Source organism: Poecilia reticulata, chromosome 7 (genome assembly GCF_904066995.2).
Source record: "Poecilia reticulata chromosome 7, P_reticulata-male-v2, whole genome shotgun sequence".
Taxonomy (NCBI): Eukaryota; Metazoa; Chordata; class Actinopteri; order Cyprinodontiformes; family Poeciliidae; genus Poecilia; species Poecilia reticulata.
In genome coordinates this window covers 2307825-2326133 of record NC_088836.1, presented here as the reverse complement: position 1 = coordinate 2326133, position 18309 = coordinate 2307825, and the positions used below count along the sequence as shown (strand labels likewise).

Sequence of the window (18309 nt, the reverse complement as noted above, 5' to 3'; positions counted from 1 at the left end):
TCGTTATGTTGTTTTGCGCCCTGCATGATATGCTTGCACCGTGTTATCAAAAGTACTGTAGCTATTCACGGTCATGTAAACATCTGCACTCATCGTGCAACATTTCAGCAACTTGGTCCATTCAGGTGTTTAGGCTTGGTGAAAACAAGTTGCTGAAGCTCAAAGGGAACATCAGAATGGGGAAGAGGGTGATTTGAGGGGCTTGAAAGCTTATTCTTCATACTGGCCCTTTACACGTCATGCTACATTCTTCAGAAAGCCATGACGGGCATCCAAACAGCTTTTGATACTGTTTGATACTGTAAATATTGTCAGAGCGCGCTGCTCGGTTTACTGTACAAACCAAACTTCTCATTTTATTGTAAACCTTTTGATGAGGAAAGATATGCCAATGGATAACAGCTACTAGGACTAGCAGCTCTCTGTGTAATCACGCATTCACAGAGAACATTTTTACTAGGTAAGGAAATTACTAGTAAAATCTCCTTACTTACTTACATAGTAACTAAAGTAAGAAATCAAATATTGCCTTATAGAGAAGGTACGGGTCTAATCATTAGTAACCATGGAGAAGACGGCCCACTAAGTAGTCAACTACGTATGGAAAAGACTGTTCAGCATCTAGAGTTTAGTTGTTGCTGATTTCATCAAATCATCAACTTTGTCGACTTAGGCCCACCCGAGCATTTTGCACAGCTGAATGGTTGCCATGGATAAGATTTCAACACTCCAGGTATGTTTTTGATGAGGGAATAATTTTATAATATGATATAAATCTCAAAAAAGTTCATTTTATATAATACTGGCCCTTTAAAAGCATACACTGCAGACTTGAAGTACCCAGAAGAGGTAGTTTTGGAAAAACTCTGTCACCTGGCCATCACGATTTGATCCCTGTAGCTGCTGCACTGACTAACAGATGCTGAGATGAAGAGATAACAGTGTGACTCACATTCCATCATGGTCATAATGTTATGCCTGAACGGTGTGTGCAAGTACATCATAACGTAGCAGACAAAATTGGGAAAGGTATTTTTCATACAAATTCACATTAGAATCAAAATAATTTTCAAGTGCTTTTTTTTGTCTCTCAGCACCTTCTTCTGGACTCTTCAGACTTTAATAAATGCTGCTGCAGAGACTTCACTGTGGGTGTTTACCACCGTTTGAGGAATGCACAAGTACTTCTTTAGCCCAGGACAAAATAATGAGGCAACAGGAATGTCAGCGGCAGCTCTGCAATGTTTAGTTACCATTAACTTATTATGAAACTCATATCTTCATCTCCAGATGGCGTGCAGCCTCGGTGGAAGCGCTGCTAACAAGCTAAACTAATAAGCAGATCCGAAGCTTTCGGTGCAGCATATTGAGCAGATAGCTTTTTGCGGGATGAAAGCGTTCAACTTTGACTTGGTGTGCATAAGGTCCAGAGTGGGTACATTTCCATAAGAAAGTGCAGCACAGCAGAAAAGTCAAGTTTTAATATGGTACTTTGGAGAGGGGATGGGGGCACTCAAGGTATTGATCAAAAGGCCAGAATGTCTCCATCTTGTCGGGATCACACAATATCTGCAATATGTCATCAGTATATGCATAAATATATACATTCACATGAGGATGTGCACTAAATTTTTGTATTTTGCGTGGGAGGATAAGCCGCCAAAGTGTTTATCTTTTCGTTCAATAATGAAGACATGATTTAAGGTTAGCATAAGACATCTGCTGGAACAGAATGGAAGTTAATACAACAACCTCCCAAATGTTGGAAGCACAACAATAAGGAAGTGTCTGCACCTTTCCATGCAGGAATCCCCACCAGCCCCCTCGCTGCCTGGCCACGAATAAAAGCAGTGCCACTGTGTTTGATTTGGAAGAAAGCAGTGGATGTGTGTTTAGTGTGCAGATATTTCCAGTGCTCTTCGAAGAGGCCTTCCTGACAGCCTGTCAAGCAACCTGTCAGACTTGGAGGAGGATTATTATCTCTTTCTGTACGCTCTATTTCCACAAGCTTCAAAATACGCTCCATTATGACAGGAGTGTGTGCGAAAGAGTCAAAAAGACAGCAAGACCACCAGTGAGAGAAACAGGAGAAAGAAAAAAAAGAGGGATTAGATATTAAATGGTGGGGCCTGGAAGTTAGAAAATGTCGACAACTCATAAAAACACCAGTGCACGAGGAAATCATGAGTAAGAAATTTAAAAGAAACGTGATATTATCTGATTGGTAATCCAAGACAGTCCTCTATAGCTCAACAATAGGGCTGTTGTAAATGATTATTTTAGTAATCGAGTCATCTATTGATTATTCTGATGATTATTTAAAAAAAAAAATAAAAAAAATAATAAAATGAAACATTGGTAAATTCTGCTATAATAGCAATATTAATATTGGATATCAATATCGGCCCAAATTTTCCATATTTGTGCATCCCCAACAATTACTTTTTTGTATCTTAGCAAACTGGCCTGCAGCAATAATAACAAATTTTTTAAGTCAACCTGGAGAAAAATGACACAAAAATCAGAAATTGTATTAAATTTAATAATAAAAATAATAAGGCAGCAGCTCTGAGAGAAAGGCTGTTGTATTCCACGCATCACACCAGATGCTTAAAGGAACATGACGAACATGATGAACCGCACACATCGGCAGGAAAAGATGATATCAGGTCCCTCTGCATTGTGCCAATAGCCAACAGTGATCAGCAACTCATTGACGGTGCAATAATCAGTTATCCAGACGAAATACTTGGCACTGAATATTGAAACATAATTTAACAAAGATTCGAGGCAGATAATTTGCCTTGAGAAATTATAATAATCGAGATAGTCGATGAATTGTTACAGCCCTACTCAAGAGTGGTTGAAAGTACCGTTTCATTCCTAACCTTTTGTAATCTGTGAATTGGCTAAGGTTGGATTGTCAGAATATCTGACATTAAAATATAATCAATACAAAAAAATTGGAAGTGGTGTTAAAATCTATATAAATGCAGGTATTTTCATCTTGCAGGTTCTCAAAAGGTAAAACATGACCTAGCTTTATTGGTTACTCTAAACCAGTGTTTATTAGGATGCAGCCTTCTGCTGGGTCCTTATGGAAAACAGAGAGCAGTTTCCAGTTTTTTTTTTTTTTTTTTTTTTTTTTAATTGTACGCTCTATAGTCCGGAAAATACGGTAATTGGTTTTAAAAGATTTTTTGAAAATGAATTATCTGCAAGTAATGCCATTTTCGAGTGTCTGCTGTAGCAGTGACTAGCAGCGTAATCATGTAATTTTCTTACCACTAGATGGCAGTAGGTACAGAGCATTTTACATTAAAACAAGAGAATTAGTGATGCATGAATGTTACAGGTAGCGGTGACCATAGACATACTATAAGAGTAGACCCCGCATTGGCTGCTCCGGCACAGGAAATACGGCGGCCATCTTGGAGCGGTCGTCCCTCCTACTTTGCTCAATCAAAACAGCAGAACATGCCTCAGCACTGAGGGATATTGTTGTTCGGATTGATAGACTATTGATGTGAAAGCTCCACAAACAACATTTCACAAGTAAGATGGACATATTACTGTGTATATTCTGTGACTGTAATATTACTTTACTGTATTTATGTCCACCGGCGATATACCAGCTAATATTAGCTACATTGCTTGGTGTAATACGGGGTTCAGCCGCTATGAAGGCTAACTGAGATTCCGTAAATCTAAAAAAAATTATTCTCTTACATTGACTTAGATTATCTGACACAAGAGCCTACATTAGAAATGAAACAATGTAACATACATTATAAAACTTATATTACGTGCTATAACATTCACCAGCAAAGTTTACACAGGTGGTAAAGACTATTATGTGCGATTCTCTCACTCTGTCAAAAGTAAGATACATCCCAAATCTTGTATGTATGTAACATGTATGCAATATATATTATTCAGTATTAATTATTATTTATTTGTAATTATTAATCATTATTTATTTGATTAATAAATAATGATTAATCAAATAAATGTGCATATAATATGCATATGATATGCATATTATATAAATATGTATTGATCTTACTAAATAAATTATTAAATACATTATGAACGGCTGTGGGCTTTGTAATATGCTCATCATACATCAATATCAGAATATTCCATTCCTATTCTATTGTTATTGCCACTAAGCATATTTAAATATGCTGAACTATGTATTAAAAACATACTTAAAAAATACAATTGTTTATAAATGTATCTTTGATAGATGTTTGAATATGGTTTCCAATAACAAAAAAGCGTGTTATGATCGATTAAATGCACTGATACGTCATTATGCCTGCTAAATACATAAGCTGAGTGGAGTGGTGTACCGCTCCAAGATGGCCGCCCTAAATCTCGTCAGCGACAATAGGCGAGAGCGGTCCATGTGGCATCTACTCTTATATGATGTCTATGGCGGTGACAGCATTTTATCTAGCAAGACTGTGACGACAGTGATGAAAAAGACAGTGAAGCTCAGCAGCTTCACTGTTTGAGCTTCAGACAGTGAAGCTGCTGTCTGAAGCTTCTCTGTCTGAAGCTGTGGGAAATTGTGGGTCCATTTCCCACAACATATCTGTGTGAAGTGAGCTTCTCAAGCCTGGCTACTATAAAAACTAAAAACAGAGAGAGACTGAGAGCTGTTGAGGAAGAGCTTTGTCTTTCTTCAATTTCTGCCAGGAAATCAGCTGTTTTCATCCAAACATGCACAGGTTTCACACCAGGTGGATAAAATATACAGATATTGACATTTTGTACTTGCAACTCTTCATATTGTAACAGTGAATATGAAGTGAAATCTTTCCCAAATATTATTGCTTCTTTCAGAATAAGAATTATTTTCTGTATTCCGGCTAAAAGAATGCTTGTGGATTAGTTTGTAAAACACTTTGAAGTTTTCTACAACTTCTTTAAATTTAACACCACATTGTTGTGGCTGTTCAGGTGTATTTTTGAAGCGGACATGTTAAGTGCAATTTGAAATAAGATATACAAAATATGATAAAAATACATTTTTGTGTTTATTTGATTCCTATTCAAGAGACTTTGATAAGAATGACTATATATGTAATATAGGCGGCTACAGAGTATCTTTGTTTACAGTTTTGGTTGGTGGTGTGCCTCGTGATTTTTTCAATTCAAACAATGTACCTCTAAACTTCTGTAAGAAACAGATACATGCGTGCATGGTTGTTTGTCGTGGTGTTGCTATGATGCAATGTGACAGACTGGGAACCTGTACGGTGTGGACACTGACTCTCGATCAATTACCACTGGAGACGGACGCCAGGCCACCCTGCAGCAGATATATGGACTGGAATCAATTTCTTACTTTTTTTGAGTAATGAAACCATTGTCATACTATATATATTTTATCTTTATCAGAAAAAGTCCTATGCCTCCAATGCAACCATCAGTAGAGAGCATACACTGTCTTTGATTATAGTGGTACAGATTTTACATTGTTTTCAACCCGAGCTGATATATTTTAAATAAAATCAAAATGCCTTCACCATGAACTGTCCAGGACCGACTGGGCTGCATTTTGAGCAAAGGAGTCCATGACTGCAAACAAACTGAGCGCTCAGAAAGATACTTGAATCTGCCCATACTGTACATGCACACCTGAGTACACAGTATCGATGCAAATAACATCTCACTCCATCTTAACACACGCAGTCACACACAGACACACAGAGAGGTATGTCTGCAAACATCCTAAGCTCCATAGCAAACACAGCTTGTGCCACCCATATGCCAGCCTACCAGCCACTGACTCGATCTCCAAATCCAACCTGTTACTAATGAGATGAACACAAATAGCCGCTAGCATGACACCAAAGACCTGCATGTGACTCTGCCTTTGCATAAGCATGGATGTGATGTGGCAAAAGGAGGAAATATTTCTTTGAGTTTTTCCACATCTTGTCAAGTACAGTGACTTGTGATCTGTGTTTTCCACATCACCAGCCGCTCTACAAAACTTCACCAAAACATGTTTTTAGAAATTGCCTTGTTTCTATTGAGCAAATTTATTTTCGTAATTTCAATTATGCTATTTGAAAACACAGCTTATGTCAGCCTCTCGATTTAACAATTACCCAAATACAGTTTTTAAAACAACCTAAAGTCCTTGGTGCTTTATGTATTTTAGGGAGTTTTCACAAATGATAGCCCAGTGGACTCGGTTCAGTCGGGAGCCAAAATTGGAACAGTTGTTACATTTTTAAGTTGGTGTGGTTCTCTTTCACGCTGCACTGTTAAATAATCCAAACCTGTTGAAAAACCTAGTCACCTCCTTTCTTGTGGTGGCGCTGCAACAAGAACCACTGAAGGAAACAACACAAAAATCTCTGAACAAGACACTGAGCGCAACTTCCTTCCTCACAAAATGAAAACAGAAATGGAGTGGAGTCAGATTTTAGTGGTTGTAGGATTTCTCTTTTGCCTGTGGTAAAAGACCAGCCGTTCCTTCCTGCACAAAGCTCTTGCATTTATTTTGGCTCTACTGACCCAGAATACCCTGTGCTGTAGTTCACTTCCTGCTTTTGGAGCGGTCTCCAGTCCGTTTGCTTCCACATATACATACAAATTGCACCAGAGTTCACTTCAACCAAACTGAGACCTAGGAGTTTGCTTTTTCAGTCCTCATTAGAGTTCAATGGTGCATTCACTCCTCTCCAAATGAACCAGACTTTGTAAGCAAACCAACCTGAGTTCAATTAAAGCCCTGGACTAAACAGGGCTGGTGTGAATGCAACCTTATTCTAAGGTAACTAAAAAAAATTATTGATTTACTGAAGTTACGGAGTCTGCCCAAAGACTGCTGGCTGATTAGAACACAGACTCTCCAGGTCTGAATTAACCAGGGTAAACAGAACACAATACTTAGGTTTTCCACATAATGTCCTTTAAAGGTCTTTTCTATTTGAGAAATGGAAGACAGCTTTCCCCGAAGAGCACCTTGTAAAGGTTCTCCGCATGGCGCCTGGTGAGACTGAGACTTGACTTGAAACTGCACCTTTTCTACCCAGCAAATGTCAAACAGAAGATGAAAGGAAATGCAAGGTCTTGTAAAGGCTCTCCGGAGATGCTCCGGCTGGCTTCAATCTTTGCTGCCTGTTGAATTGCACCAGAAAGGGAGACGCTTCTTTTACGTAATGTTTAGTTGGGAACCTATTTTGATGAACAAGCTTGTTTAAATGTACTCTACATTAGTTTTTTACATGGGTGGGAGGAACGTTTCAGACCATTTTATTTATCGCTTTATAGCTTTCTTTGCTGCACAAAATCACCTTTAATGGAGATAAAGCTTATTATTATGCATGCTGTGGAGCAACCTGCTAGTGCAGCTTATAGCTCAACATTCCCACTGGAAAGGCTACAAGCAATGCATCACATGTTTTGCCATAATAATGCTGTAGAGAAAATTTGCATGAATCCTTTAAATCATTTGTTTGCACACAGAAATGCAAAAAGCCTGTTTGACCTTGGGATTATGTGACTACAGTTGATCATGCATCTGCTGGAATGTGCACATGTGAAACAGCTTTTCCTGTCCAGATTTTCGGTGTTCTTCTGCGGTATCCTGCTCAGCAGAGCAGGCCGAGGCTTCTGTGAACGCTTTTGAACAAGGCAGATTTCTGCATGTCTGTGAAACATGTGCGGCTCATGTGAATATCGTACCCTCTGCTCCAGCTGAGCCAGCTGCTCCTTGTAGAAGGCATCCAGTGCTTTCAGCTGCGAGTCTTTCTTCTGGAGCTGCTGAGCCTGCAAGTGGAATACACACAGAGACAGAGCGGTCGGCTGAAAAGGCATCGGAAAAGGTCATGTGGGTATCATGCGGTTGGTTCAAAACACAATAAAGTTTTGTTTTGTTTTCATTTAATTTATTTTGTCCCCATCTGCAATTTATTTTACTTGGTAATGAATCTAAGTGTTGTTTTGCAGATTTAATATTGAATAAATTATTGTTAGAAGCATAGTGTAACGCTACAATACAATTTCACGACTCTCAACTGTTCATTTTTAATATGTCTTTTCTAAATCAAACAATGTTACTCTCCAAAGATCCTAAAACACTCTCCATGTGAGATGGTTGAAGGCTGGATGACGGTTGATTTTGTGTCTGCTGAACCATTAATGTGTTGATCATATCCTGTCATTAATCTGCTGAAACACGCCGGGACAACCATTTCAGTTTTCTGACAGAATCCATAAAATTTTTATTATTTATTCAAAGGTTTCATGTTTGCATGCACTAACAAACCTTTGAAAAAAAATCAGGCCATAGATCATAGATCCTCCACTAATGTGGTGTTTTTACACACTAACCCCACCTGCTCCAGAACAAATAAGACAGAATAAGACAGAATTACAGTGGACTGACGATTATAGTAGTTCAAACCCCAAATAAGCCCTAATGCACATTAATACCCGCTGTGGAGACTGTCCTAGAACTACAGCAGAAATGAACATGGTCTTCCTTGTCATCCATTCTTAAAAATGAATGTGTGTAAATCCAGGTTGATAGAGGCAGCTGTGCTGCACGAAGCAGTAACACCAAGAAGGTCAGCCTGGAAAGTCATTTATATACATCTGCAAAAGAACGCTGATGAACATTCAACAAGCATGCAGGACACTTGACCAAGAAGGAAAACAGATTTTTTAAAGAGTCTTTACTGTACACATGCAATATGGAGATATACTTGGAAATTTTGCAAGAAGCCATGAAAGAAGAGCAAGGTCAGACAAAATAAGCATGAAAAATGGACAGGAAGAAATAAAAGCAGCTGAATCCGATCAGTCATTAAGTGAATCTTACACAAACATGCTCCAAATTCTAGATATTTTACTCCTCTAAATGTTGGGATTTTCATTCCAACAAAAATTATTAACAATTACTACAATCAGCATATTATGAAAAATTGTTTCTTTGTTGTCAGTCAGATTAGATTTCTGCATATTGGTGTTCCCGCTAAATCCTAAATATGCCCAATTTGGGTTGTCTTGGCATTTTTATCGCAGCCTGTGGGGTTTTCCCTGACTGGGAACGAGAATACAAACTGTTGAATGTCACAGGTAGCCAATCAGAAAGCGCGGTGACGTAAGAACAGAAGGGAATCCCAAACAGCGGATATATCGCGCAACTGAGAGTCCGGTGGCATCGGAGATGATATGTGGAAATATTTATTATTAAACCTAAAGGTCATTATTATGTTTATTCAGTTAAAAATGTTAACTAGGAAAAAACAGTCACCTCAAAATCATAGTGCAGCAAAGAGAGCGGCTGCTCCTGTCGTCTTTTATACAACGCCTTTTCTTTTTGTTACGTCTTTTATCTTAAAAGACGTAAAAGATTCTTAAAATGAGTCCACAAACTATCATTATTGTTTCTACATCATTATCCATGTTTGGTTATTCTGAATTCCCGCTATGTTGGGAGTTTTGTGGATTATCCTCTGGAATCACGATCTTCGTGACTGGAATCGGTTCGTGTGGTGTGTTGCTCCCGCCTTGTGGCCGGAGACACGAACCGATAGAACCTGTTGTACTTTTATCAGCTCTGTGGTCACAGAGGTTTGGAGAATCGGCCGACAATTCTTAAATCTTGCCGTCTAAACCAGACTTAAGACTCACAAGATCTACTCATCTCCTCTCGACCACTACCCAAACGCTTCGACTCTGGTCGCTATGGTAACGTTTACATATCCCTTCAAAATAAGATACAAATGCGCCACAAAAACGCATTTGTATCTTATTTTACTTTTATTTAGAACATTTTACTTTTGTGAAAACTTTAACTCACGATAATGACTAACGGGAGCCCTGAGCTTGTTTCTCTGCAACCAGACGGTCCCATCTGGGAGTGACAATGACACCCGAAGTGTTGCTTATATGCACAGCCTGCTTGGTCTCTACGTGGTAAAGCAGTTTGAAGCTTCATTGCCTCATTAGCAGCCGGTCGCCGCATGTTACGCAGAGCGGCTTGTAACGTGGGACTCACCTACCGGTCCTGGATAAATCCATTTTCCTGTCTCTTCTCTGGGCCTTTTCCCCTTTGCAAAGAAACTTTCCCAAGACATCTGATCTGTTTCTTACTCATTTTGCTACTTGTGGGCTCAATGTTGGCGCGCAAGTAACCGAGAGAATCCGGTTAAAGGATTTTCAAAATAAAAGATCCTCCAGACTCATATAATACAGAAAACGAAAATATTTCATTATTTCATGCGCGGCCCGGTGTCAATCGGTCCACGGACCGGGGGTTGAGGACCACTGCTATAGACCTCACAATCTGGAATATTTATCTAGACCATGCGCTGGAGAATTATTCTAGCGTTCTTATTAATGGGGTAGTTGGCATGACAGGGATGTCCAGTTGATTTACTGATTAAGGTTTGACTAATTTTGAGCACTTGTTGATGGTTTGAAAGGGTTTAAACTTTCAGCCCAAGACTGTTAGGTCATCTTCAGGCATTTGCAGTGTATCATTTTAACCCAGTTTATCCAGTTTCCAGACATCATTGCTGACACACTTTCAGATGTGACCGAGCAAAATGTTTCACAAAAAGCGTTCCACTATTTTGCTCTAAAATCTGCACAAGACCCATTTTCAAACATGCCAACCTATTCAGCAAAAATAGAAAACAGCTCTGGCCCTCTCATAAACTGGCTTTCCTGTTCTTACAGTGAGTGTGACAGGATCACAAACAAAATGGGTGTTGACATAAAAAAAGAATACCACATGGTAATTTCTGGCTATTGTTGCATATGACTTTTTATTTTTAAGTGTAAAAATTTGCTATTAAAGAGTGCATTTACTGTAGAGCTTTTATTGCTTTGCAAAACAATTCAACTCAGTTTCCACATGAGCCTTGCTGTACCTGCATAGACAAAGCGCTGATTGTAGAAGAGAGCAATTAAGGTGATTGCAATGAGGAAATCTATCTGAATTCTTCGATGTGTATAAACAACATCAAATTGGGAGCTTCTGTTACACTGATTGTGATATATTTTACACTCCTTAAACATGCAAGGCAAACATTAAAAAGTCAGACTTTAGTGCTTTGTTGTTTTATTTTATGGCATGCTAGAAAAAGAAATCTTAATATATTTAAGGTAATATATTTAATATATAGCACAAGTGGTTTTTTATTTTTAATTAGGACAAAATCAATACAGATAAATTTAAATTTTTTACAATGAAAAATAATAGGTACAAAACAAAATGTTTTTCTGACCATGGTTCGTTCAGTCCTTTTAATTTCGCAGTAAACAGGAACACATCTGTACAAAAGCAAATTGTTGTGCATGTAAATCTGATTTAATTCATTTATTTTAAATTTGAAAAAGTGACCTAAATCATGTTATAAGAATGAACTATTTTCTTTATGTTTTGTTTTCCTCTATGACCCCCCCACCCTCCAAATAGATCCCAAAAAAATTGCAAACTTGGTGTCTTAATTTTAATGAAGCTAGAGTGCCAAACCCTTTTTAAGCTTCACTGTCCACTTTTGAAACTCGTCTTAAAACCCATCTATTTTACTTGGCTTTCAACTCCAGCGGGATCTAGTTTTAAATTGTATGTTTGTTTGTTTTTAAACTGTAAGAGGTATCAGCTGTGGTTGTTTTAAAGTGCTTTATAAATAAAGTTGGTATGGTATGGTATGATGACCTACAGTGAGTCACACAACCCTTTGCAGGAAGAAAAAGTCTGCCTACTTTTAAATAAAAACAATGCATGCTTAGTTCACAATTGTTTATTGAAAAAAAGGCCATTTAATTTTTTTCTTCATTAAAAGAAAACTTGGCTACTCACTTGAGAACACTGGCTAAAAATGGCCAATGTCCTCAGTTTGTCCAAATTCTCAAAAGAGTTGGGACGGGTGTGAACAATTACCTTCAAGTAGGACAAAAACAACAGACTTAAAACTAGGGGTGCACTGATAGATCCGCCATAATTTCCTTAATTTTGGGTACAGGTGAACAGACAATGCTTACATATGAAAATGATCTTATCTAACTCTGCAAATGTCTGAAAATCAGCCACTGTCCCCTTTTGCTCTGCCATGAAAGAACTGACTGACAGAGCCACCCACCGGATCACACAGTCAGCAGTAGTCACCCCACTGTTGCTAAATTTGTGACTTTATGACATTACTCAGCACAAAAAAACATGCATCAGCCAAAATCATTCTTTAAAGATTATTGTTTGGCTTTCATTTACTTTTATTCATTACTTTTATGGACAGAATTTCTAGGGGCAGCCGAGGTGTTGAGGGGATCCGTTTTGGTGGCCTTAGGATCGCATCTCTGCTTTTTGCGGACGATGTGGTCCTGTTGGCTTCATCGGAACGTGATCTGCAGCTCTCACTGGAGCGGATCGCAGCCGAGTGTGAAGCGGCCGGGATGAGGCTCAGTGCCTCCAAATCCGAGGCCATGGTCTTGAGCCGGAAAAGGGTAGAGTACCTTCTCCGGGTCAGGGGGGTCGTCCTGCCTCAAGTGGAGGAGTTTAAGTATCTGGGGATCTTGTTCACGAATGAGGGAAGAAGGGAGCGGGAGATCGACAGGCGGATTGGGGCAGCGTCTGCCGTGAAGAGGGCGTTGTACTGGTCCGTCGTGGTGAAGAGAGAGCTGAGCCAAAAAGCGAAGCTCTCAATTTACCGGTCGATCTACATTCCCACCCTCATCTATGGTCATGAGCTTTGGGTCATGACCGAAAGAACAAGATCATGGGTACAAGCGGCCGAAATGGGTTTCCTACGCAGGGTGGCTGGGCTCTCCCTTAGAGATAGGGTGAGAAGCTCGGTCATCCAGGAGGGACTCAGAGTAGAGCCACTGTTCCTCCACGTCAAGAGGAGCCAGTTGAGGTGGCTCGGGAATCTGGTCAGGATGCCTCCTGGACGCCTCCCTGGTGAGGTGTTCCGGGCACGTCCCACCGGGAGGAGGCCTCGGGGAAGACCCAGGACACGCTGGAGGGATTATGTCTCTCGGCTGGCCTGGGAACGCCTTGGGATTCCCCCGGAGGAGCTGGAAGAAGTGGCTGGGGAGAGGGAAGTCTGGGCCTCCCTTCTGAAGCTGCTGCCCCCGCGACCCGACCCCGGATAAGCGGAAGAGGATGGATGGATGGATGGATGGATGGATGGATGGATGGATGGATGGATGGATGGATGGATGGATGGATGGATGGATGGATGGATGGATGGATGGATGGATGGATGGATGGATGGATGGATGGATGGATGGATGGATGGATGGATGGATGGATGGATGGATGGATGGATGGATGGATGGATGTTTGGCCATTGGTGCACCCCTATTTACAAAGTCATGGCATTTTAATGTATTTTCCAACATATTCTCACATATTGACGCCGAGGGTACCCCCTTCACGTCAATATGTGATGAGAAGGGTTCTCTCATTGAATGCTGTACAGCTCCCTAAGCATCCGATACTGAGAATCTAGAAACAAATAAGATTAGAAGTCTATTCCATTTTTATAAAACCTTTATTTACAATTTATGTGCTAGTTTGAACAGAATATTAAGAATATTTACTACAAATACATGTCAGACGTATCGGTCAAAGGACTTTAATTCGGTATTTAAAAATAACTCGGTAAAATATAAAACCGGAGGGTTTTTGTTGTGGTTGTAATTTGATTTAAAAGCCTTTTTTTTTTTATTTACCAACTATTTTTGAGTATGATATCAATGATTTTTACACCAATTTAAGAAAAATTAAGATGTATTTTCTTTTGTGATTGCATGCAAACTGTAAACGTTTAATATTTTTTATTGAAATAATAAAAATAAGGACGGATCCCACAAAAACCCAAGAAGAAGAATAAGCTGACGTCATCCTATGCGACACTTACACTCCGGTGAGTAAAAATCTGCACCTGTCAAAATGTTTTTGTACTCTAAAACCAAAAATAACTCCAAAGTGTTACAATATAAAGTTATTGATGGTAGTTTTAGGACTTAATGGCAGTAGGACTGTGATGTGAATAGTTGAAGACACGTTTGTAACATTTTTTTTGCGGAGAATATACAGAGGAAGCTAGCTAAATTAGCCTCTAGGAGGCTAATTGTACCTGTACGCTGTACCTGTGCTTAATACGTTTAATTAGCAGTGCTAAAGTCACATAATAGTATTTATAGTCATGCTTGTTGTTGCCACTTTGTAAAATTGGAGGTTTGCTAAAAACATCAGGCTGTGATGATCTTTAAAGTTTTGTTTATGAACCCTGTCTGAATACACAGATTGCAGCTAGGTCATTTACTTGAATTAAAAATGAACTTGCATCAGTACAGGCACATTTCTTTCTTCCTGCCTATGTTATTTATTGCTGTTGCAAGCCAGATGAAGAGGAGTAAAGAGCTGAGAACCTGATCTTTGAACAGACAGAGACCATCGGTCAGGAGCAGCCTGGGATGCTTACTGAGGAGCATCCAATGATGATACCAGAGAACCAGGAAGATACTGTGATAGTGCTGCTTGATCTGGTTCCTGTTTCTCCTCCTGTTGTTCCATCCTCTCAGTCTTTTCAGAAGAAGAAAAGACCCAGAAGCATCTCTCCAGCTGCCTCTCCTCCTACTGTCTCCCCCCAAAGATCAGCCGCATCTGCATTCATGTCACCTGCTGACCATCCCATCTCCTTACGTCATGGTGGCCGACAAGAAGAGAAAGCTTAAGTTAAAATGTTAAGGAAGGAGTCAAGTGTCAAGTTTGTACCCCAGATGTGCTTTCGGTTTCAGTGGATGGAAATTGCAAGTATTACCATGTAAAGAATGCAGCAAGGTATTGTAAAATGTGTACAATGAAACAATTATTTGTATATGTTAGTGATGTTCACTACCTTTGGACTTTAACACCTCATGAAGTGTATTTTATTGCTTGTTTTTCAGCTTGGAGGAACAGGCTATATTTCAGTACCTTTTCATAGCCAAGGATGAAAACGTAGGAAAATTTGTGGACTGTATACACAAATCAACCAAAAATGTAAGACTGCAGATTGTAAATGTATAATAACAGCAACCTTTTAGCCTGTAATAATAGCATGCCTGACTGAATTGTATGCATTCTAAATTTTGTGGTGGGCAATGGTCAGAGGCCAGGGAGATTTTGCATAAGCCTTGTTCTTTTCAACAAAGGCTGGCCAACACCAACAGACAATCACTTTTTTTCCATGGATGTAACATGCAAGTACTGGACATAACTTGAAAACTAACAAAAAGCTGTCCTGAGCTCCAACACCTGCTTAAAATGAAGCCATTTCTCTCAATTTTCCATGGCAAAGCCCATGAATGTAAGTAAGGAACACTGACCAGGCATTGAATAACCTTGGTGGTACTTACTGCATAAACATCTTTGACACAGTTGATGTTTGTGCATGTTTGTGCAGATACAGATGGACACAAATCTTGTGCCAAGGCTCATCGCAAGATCAGAAAGGAGAAAACATCTTAGCATTGGCTTTAGAAGATGTTGGTCACTTGAAGACTGATACAGACACAGAAGTTCTGTCTTTGGAAGAGATCCAGTCCGGTGACAACATTTCCATGGCAGCAATCACAGAGTGGTAAATAAACATACACTAATATGTTTTATACTGTCATCATACCTGACAGATAATGTGACCAGATACTCCAGGTGTTGACCTGAACTTACAAATTTAAACTTTTACTGAGTTGATTTGTCCTTTTCATAACTGCATTTCAGACTCTGTCAGTCTTCACACAAAAACAAGGGCAATCAATGACATCATGATAGTAAAGAGACTGGAAGAGGAAAAGAGGATCCTTGTTGATGGACCATCATTGGAAATCTCTGTCATCCTATGAAGACACTCTAAAGGAGTTCCCACCTGTTATCGGGAGGGAAATTTAAAAGTAGGTTTTTAAGTAATGCATAAACATACAAAAAAGTAAAAGTATCTAAATTTTTTATTTTTATTTATGTTCAACTTTAAAGGTTTGTCCTGTGGCCTAACTGACGAAGTCCAAGAAGTATCCAGAGCATCATCCTCAGAGAGCTGCAGCACCAACAGATGAAGCTGCAGTCAACAGAGTATTATCTACAGCAGGGGAGCCCAAAGTGGGTCCTGGGGGGCCGGTTGTTGCTGAAAAGGTTGTTGCTACCACCAGGGAGAGAACTAAAACATGCAGGATGCAGGAGCTAGAGGACCGACTTTGGGGACCACTGATCTACAGACTATGTCAGGAGCAGAGAGTGTTACCTTTGGCGACGACTTCAGTAGTGACTGATAATAGTCTGTAATCATTTGTGAATGTACTGCTGCAAAGATCTACACTGGTGTGAGAGTGGAGATCTTTGTCAGTGACATATATATATATATAGTTTGCTCATAAGTTACAAAAAGACACCGTACAATTTGTTCTTGTGCTTTCATGTTTCCAAATGGGCAGTGTTTTATCTTGTTGATTCTTTTTTTTAAATAGTTAATTTATTTGTGCCTTTGTACTTTCTAAAAGGGTTTACTAGAGCTGTAATGACTTCCTCATGAATGTCATTGAGTGCGTTTCTTTTTCACTTATGTTTCTGGACATCTAGTGTATTTTCTATGTATAATAATAAGAGAAATTGTAGTTAATTTAATAGTTTGTTATTATTCCACTTGAAGTAAAAATAGTAACACTTGTGCTTATGTTAAGCAGTTAAATGGCTACAGTACTTTGTTAAGCAGTCTCAGTGATTCTGTAGTAACTAACATAACCAAGACATATCTTTAGATCTTCTACTTTTATTTTCTTTTTTTATTAATATGTGCAGCTCTGACTTATTTCTTAATCCAAAGAATGCACAAAGTGTGAACTGGTGGAACAATTTCTTATCCTTGGTCAATTGAATGCAGTTCACTTTGTCTGGCAATGTCTTTATTAAAAAAAAATATAATAAAATAAAATTTCAGTGCTTGTCAAAGTGATTTTTTTAATGTGGTATTCCGGTATGATTTTGTTTAATGACATGCATTTATACAAAAATCATAAAGGCATGATTTTATAAACAAAACAGCATCTAATTTAGTGGATTCTTCAGGACATGTTCTGTATCCATCAGCTGATGATAAGTCAGTAATGAAGCATATTAAAATGTTGGACGAACAAGAAGTGGTTTCAAGAAATTGTCAGGAGAAATAAATTGTTCAGCTTTTAGGTACTTTTTAAGGACATATGAAAATTAGTTATAATTTCCTACATAGACCTGGCATTATTTAAACATGTCTATGTTCAACAGTTGACAGGTGAAAAAAGAAGCCAACCAAGGTTTGGTAGAAAAACTTGCTGTCGGTGTCATTTAGTTTAAATACTTCAGATTTGGACATAACGTCTTTTTTAAAACAGAGGGTTCCAACTTAGTGAAATAATCTTAATGAAATGTACAACATTAACTTGGTATTTGGATGCATTTACAAAACAAAAGGGGGAGACCTCTATTTCACCTACAATAATTAGATGGACACAACTTAACTTACATTCTCTTTAGGCCTTTTCTCTGCAAGCTTATGAAATGATGACATAAACCACAGAGGCCTGAGACACCATCAGGCAGATCATTCTTTTCCCACCAGAGCAGATTTAGTCTGGCTACAGAGCTCAATTCTAGAGAAAATGCATATTTAAACGAGTACTTTAATAAAGCATTTGAAGATTAAGCCACCTCTACCCTAACCCCAATCTAGCCCTAGATTGTTTTATACAGTTTAACATAGTGCTTTTCTCCTAGAGAAACACTATGTCAATCAAACATAATTTAGATTACTATGCTAATGTAGTTTAAATTACAGTAGACTCAAACTGATTCAATATTAATTTACTAAACTGTAATGTTGAAGGACTTCAATCTGGGTTTCCTTTCATACACAAAATAAGCTGAAAATTTAACTTAAATAATTAACCTTAGACAGGTAAACATGCTATTCAAAATACTTCTCCATAAAACTTTTTTTTATGAGTAAATCCTGATTACACTGAATAAAACACATAATAGCTTCACACAGTGTGTAGGAAACGAATCTGTTACACAGTTTAACCTTGCGTCATGCCTTAAAGACAACACACAGGGCAAACTTGACCAGCCTACTATGACGACCAGCTTGTCAGGCAAAAAGTCTTTATGAATCCCATTCTGACTCTTTCTGTATCAAACGAACAGTTTCACTACATTTTGAAGTAACATTTCTGAATGTATCGTTGATCTTAATCTTATTTGGCAACAGACAAATACGGTTTTCATCTTATTGAAAACCTTATTACCCTCCA

General features: G+C 38.7%; 1 protein-coding gene and 1 long non-coding RNA gene across 3 annotated transcripts in view; one reads left to right on the top strand and one right to left on the bottom strand.

The window, feature by feature from the left end:
* The window catches only part of chchd6a (coiled-coil-helix-coiled-coil-helix domain containing 6a), a 95876-nt gene that overhangs the window by 49667 nt on the left and 27900 nt on the right, over window positions 1–18309 (bottom strand). For both annotated transcript variants that reach the window (XM_008412748.3, XM_008412749.3), the window contains exon 5: window positions 7711–7794. In XM_008412748.3, coding sequence (XP_008410970.1) covers window positions 7711–7794 — 84 coding nt within the window. The remainder of the gene's footprint in view (window positions 1–7710; window positions 7795–18309) is intronic.
* Window positions 15157–16155, top strand: LOC145552149 (uncharacterized). Its single transcript, XR_014088095.1, has 4 exons — window positions 15157–15335; window positions 15432–15608; window positions 15749–15918; window positions 16001–16155. It is a non-coding gene; the product is annotated as an uncharacterized LOC145552149 (long non-coding RNA).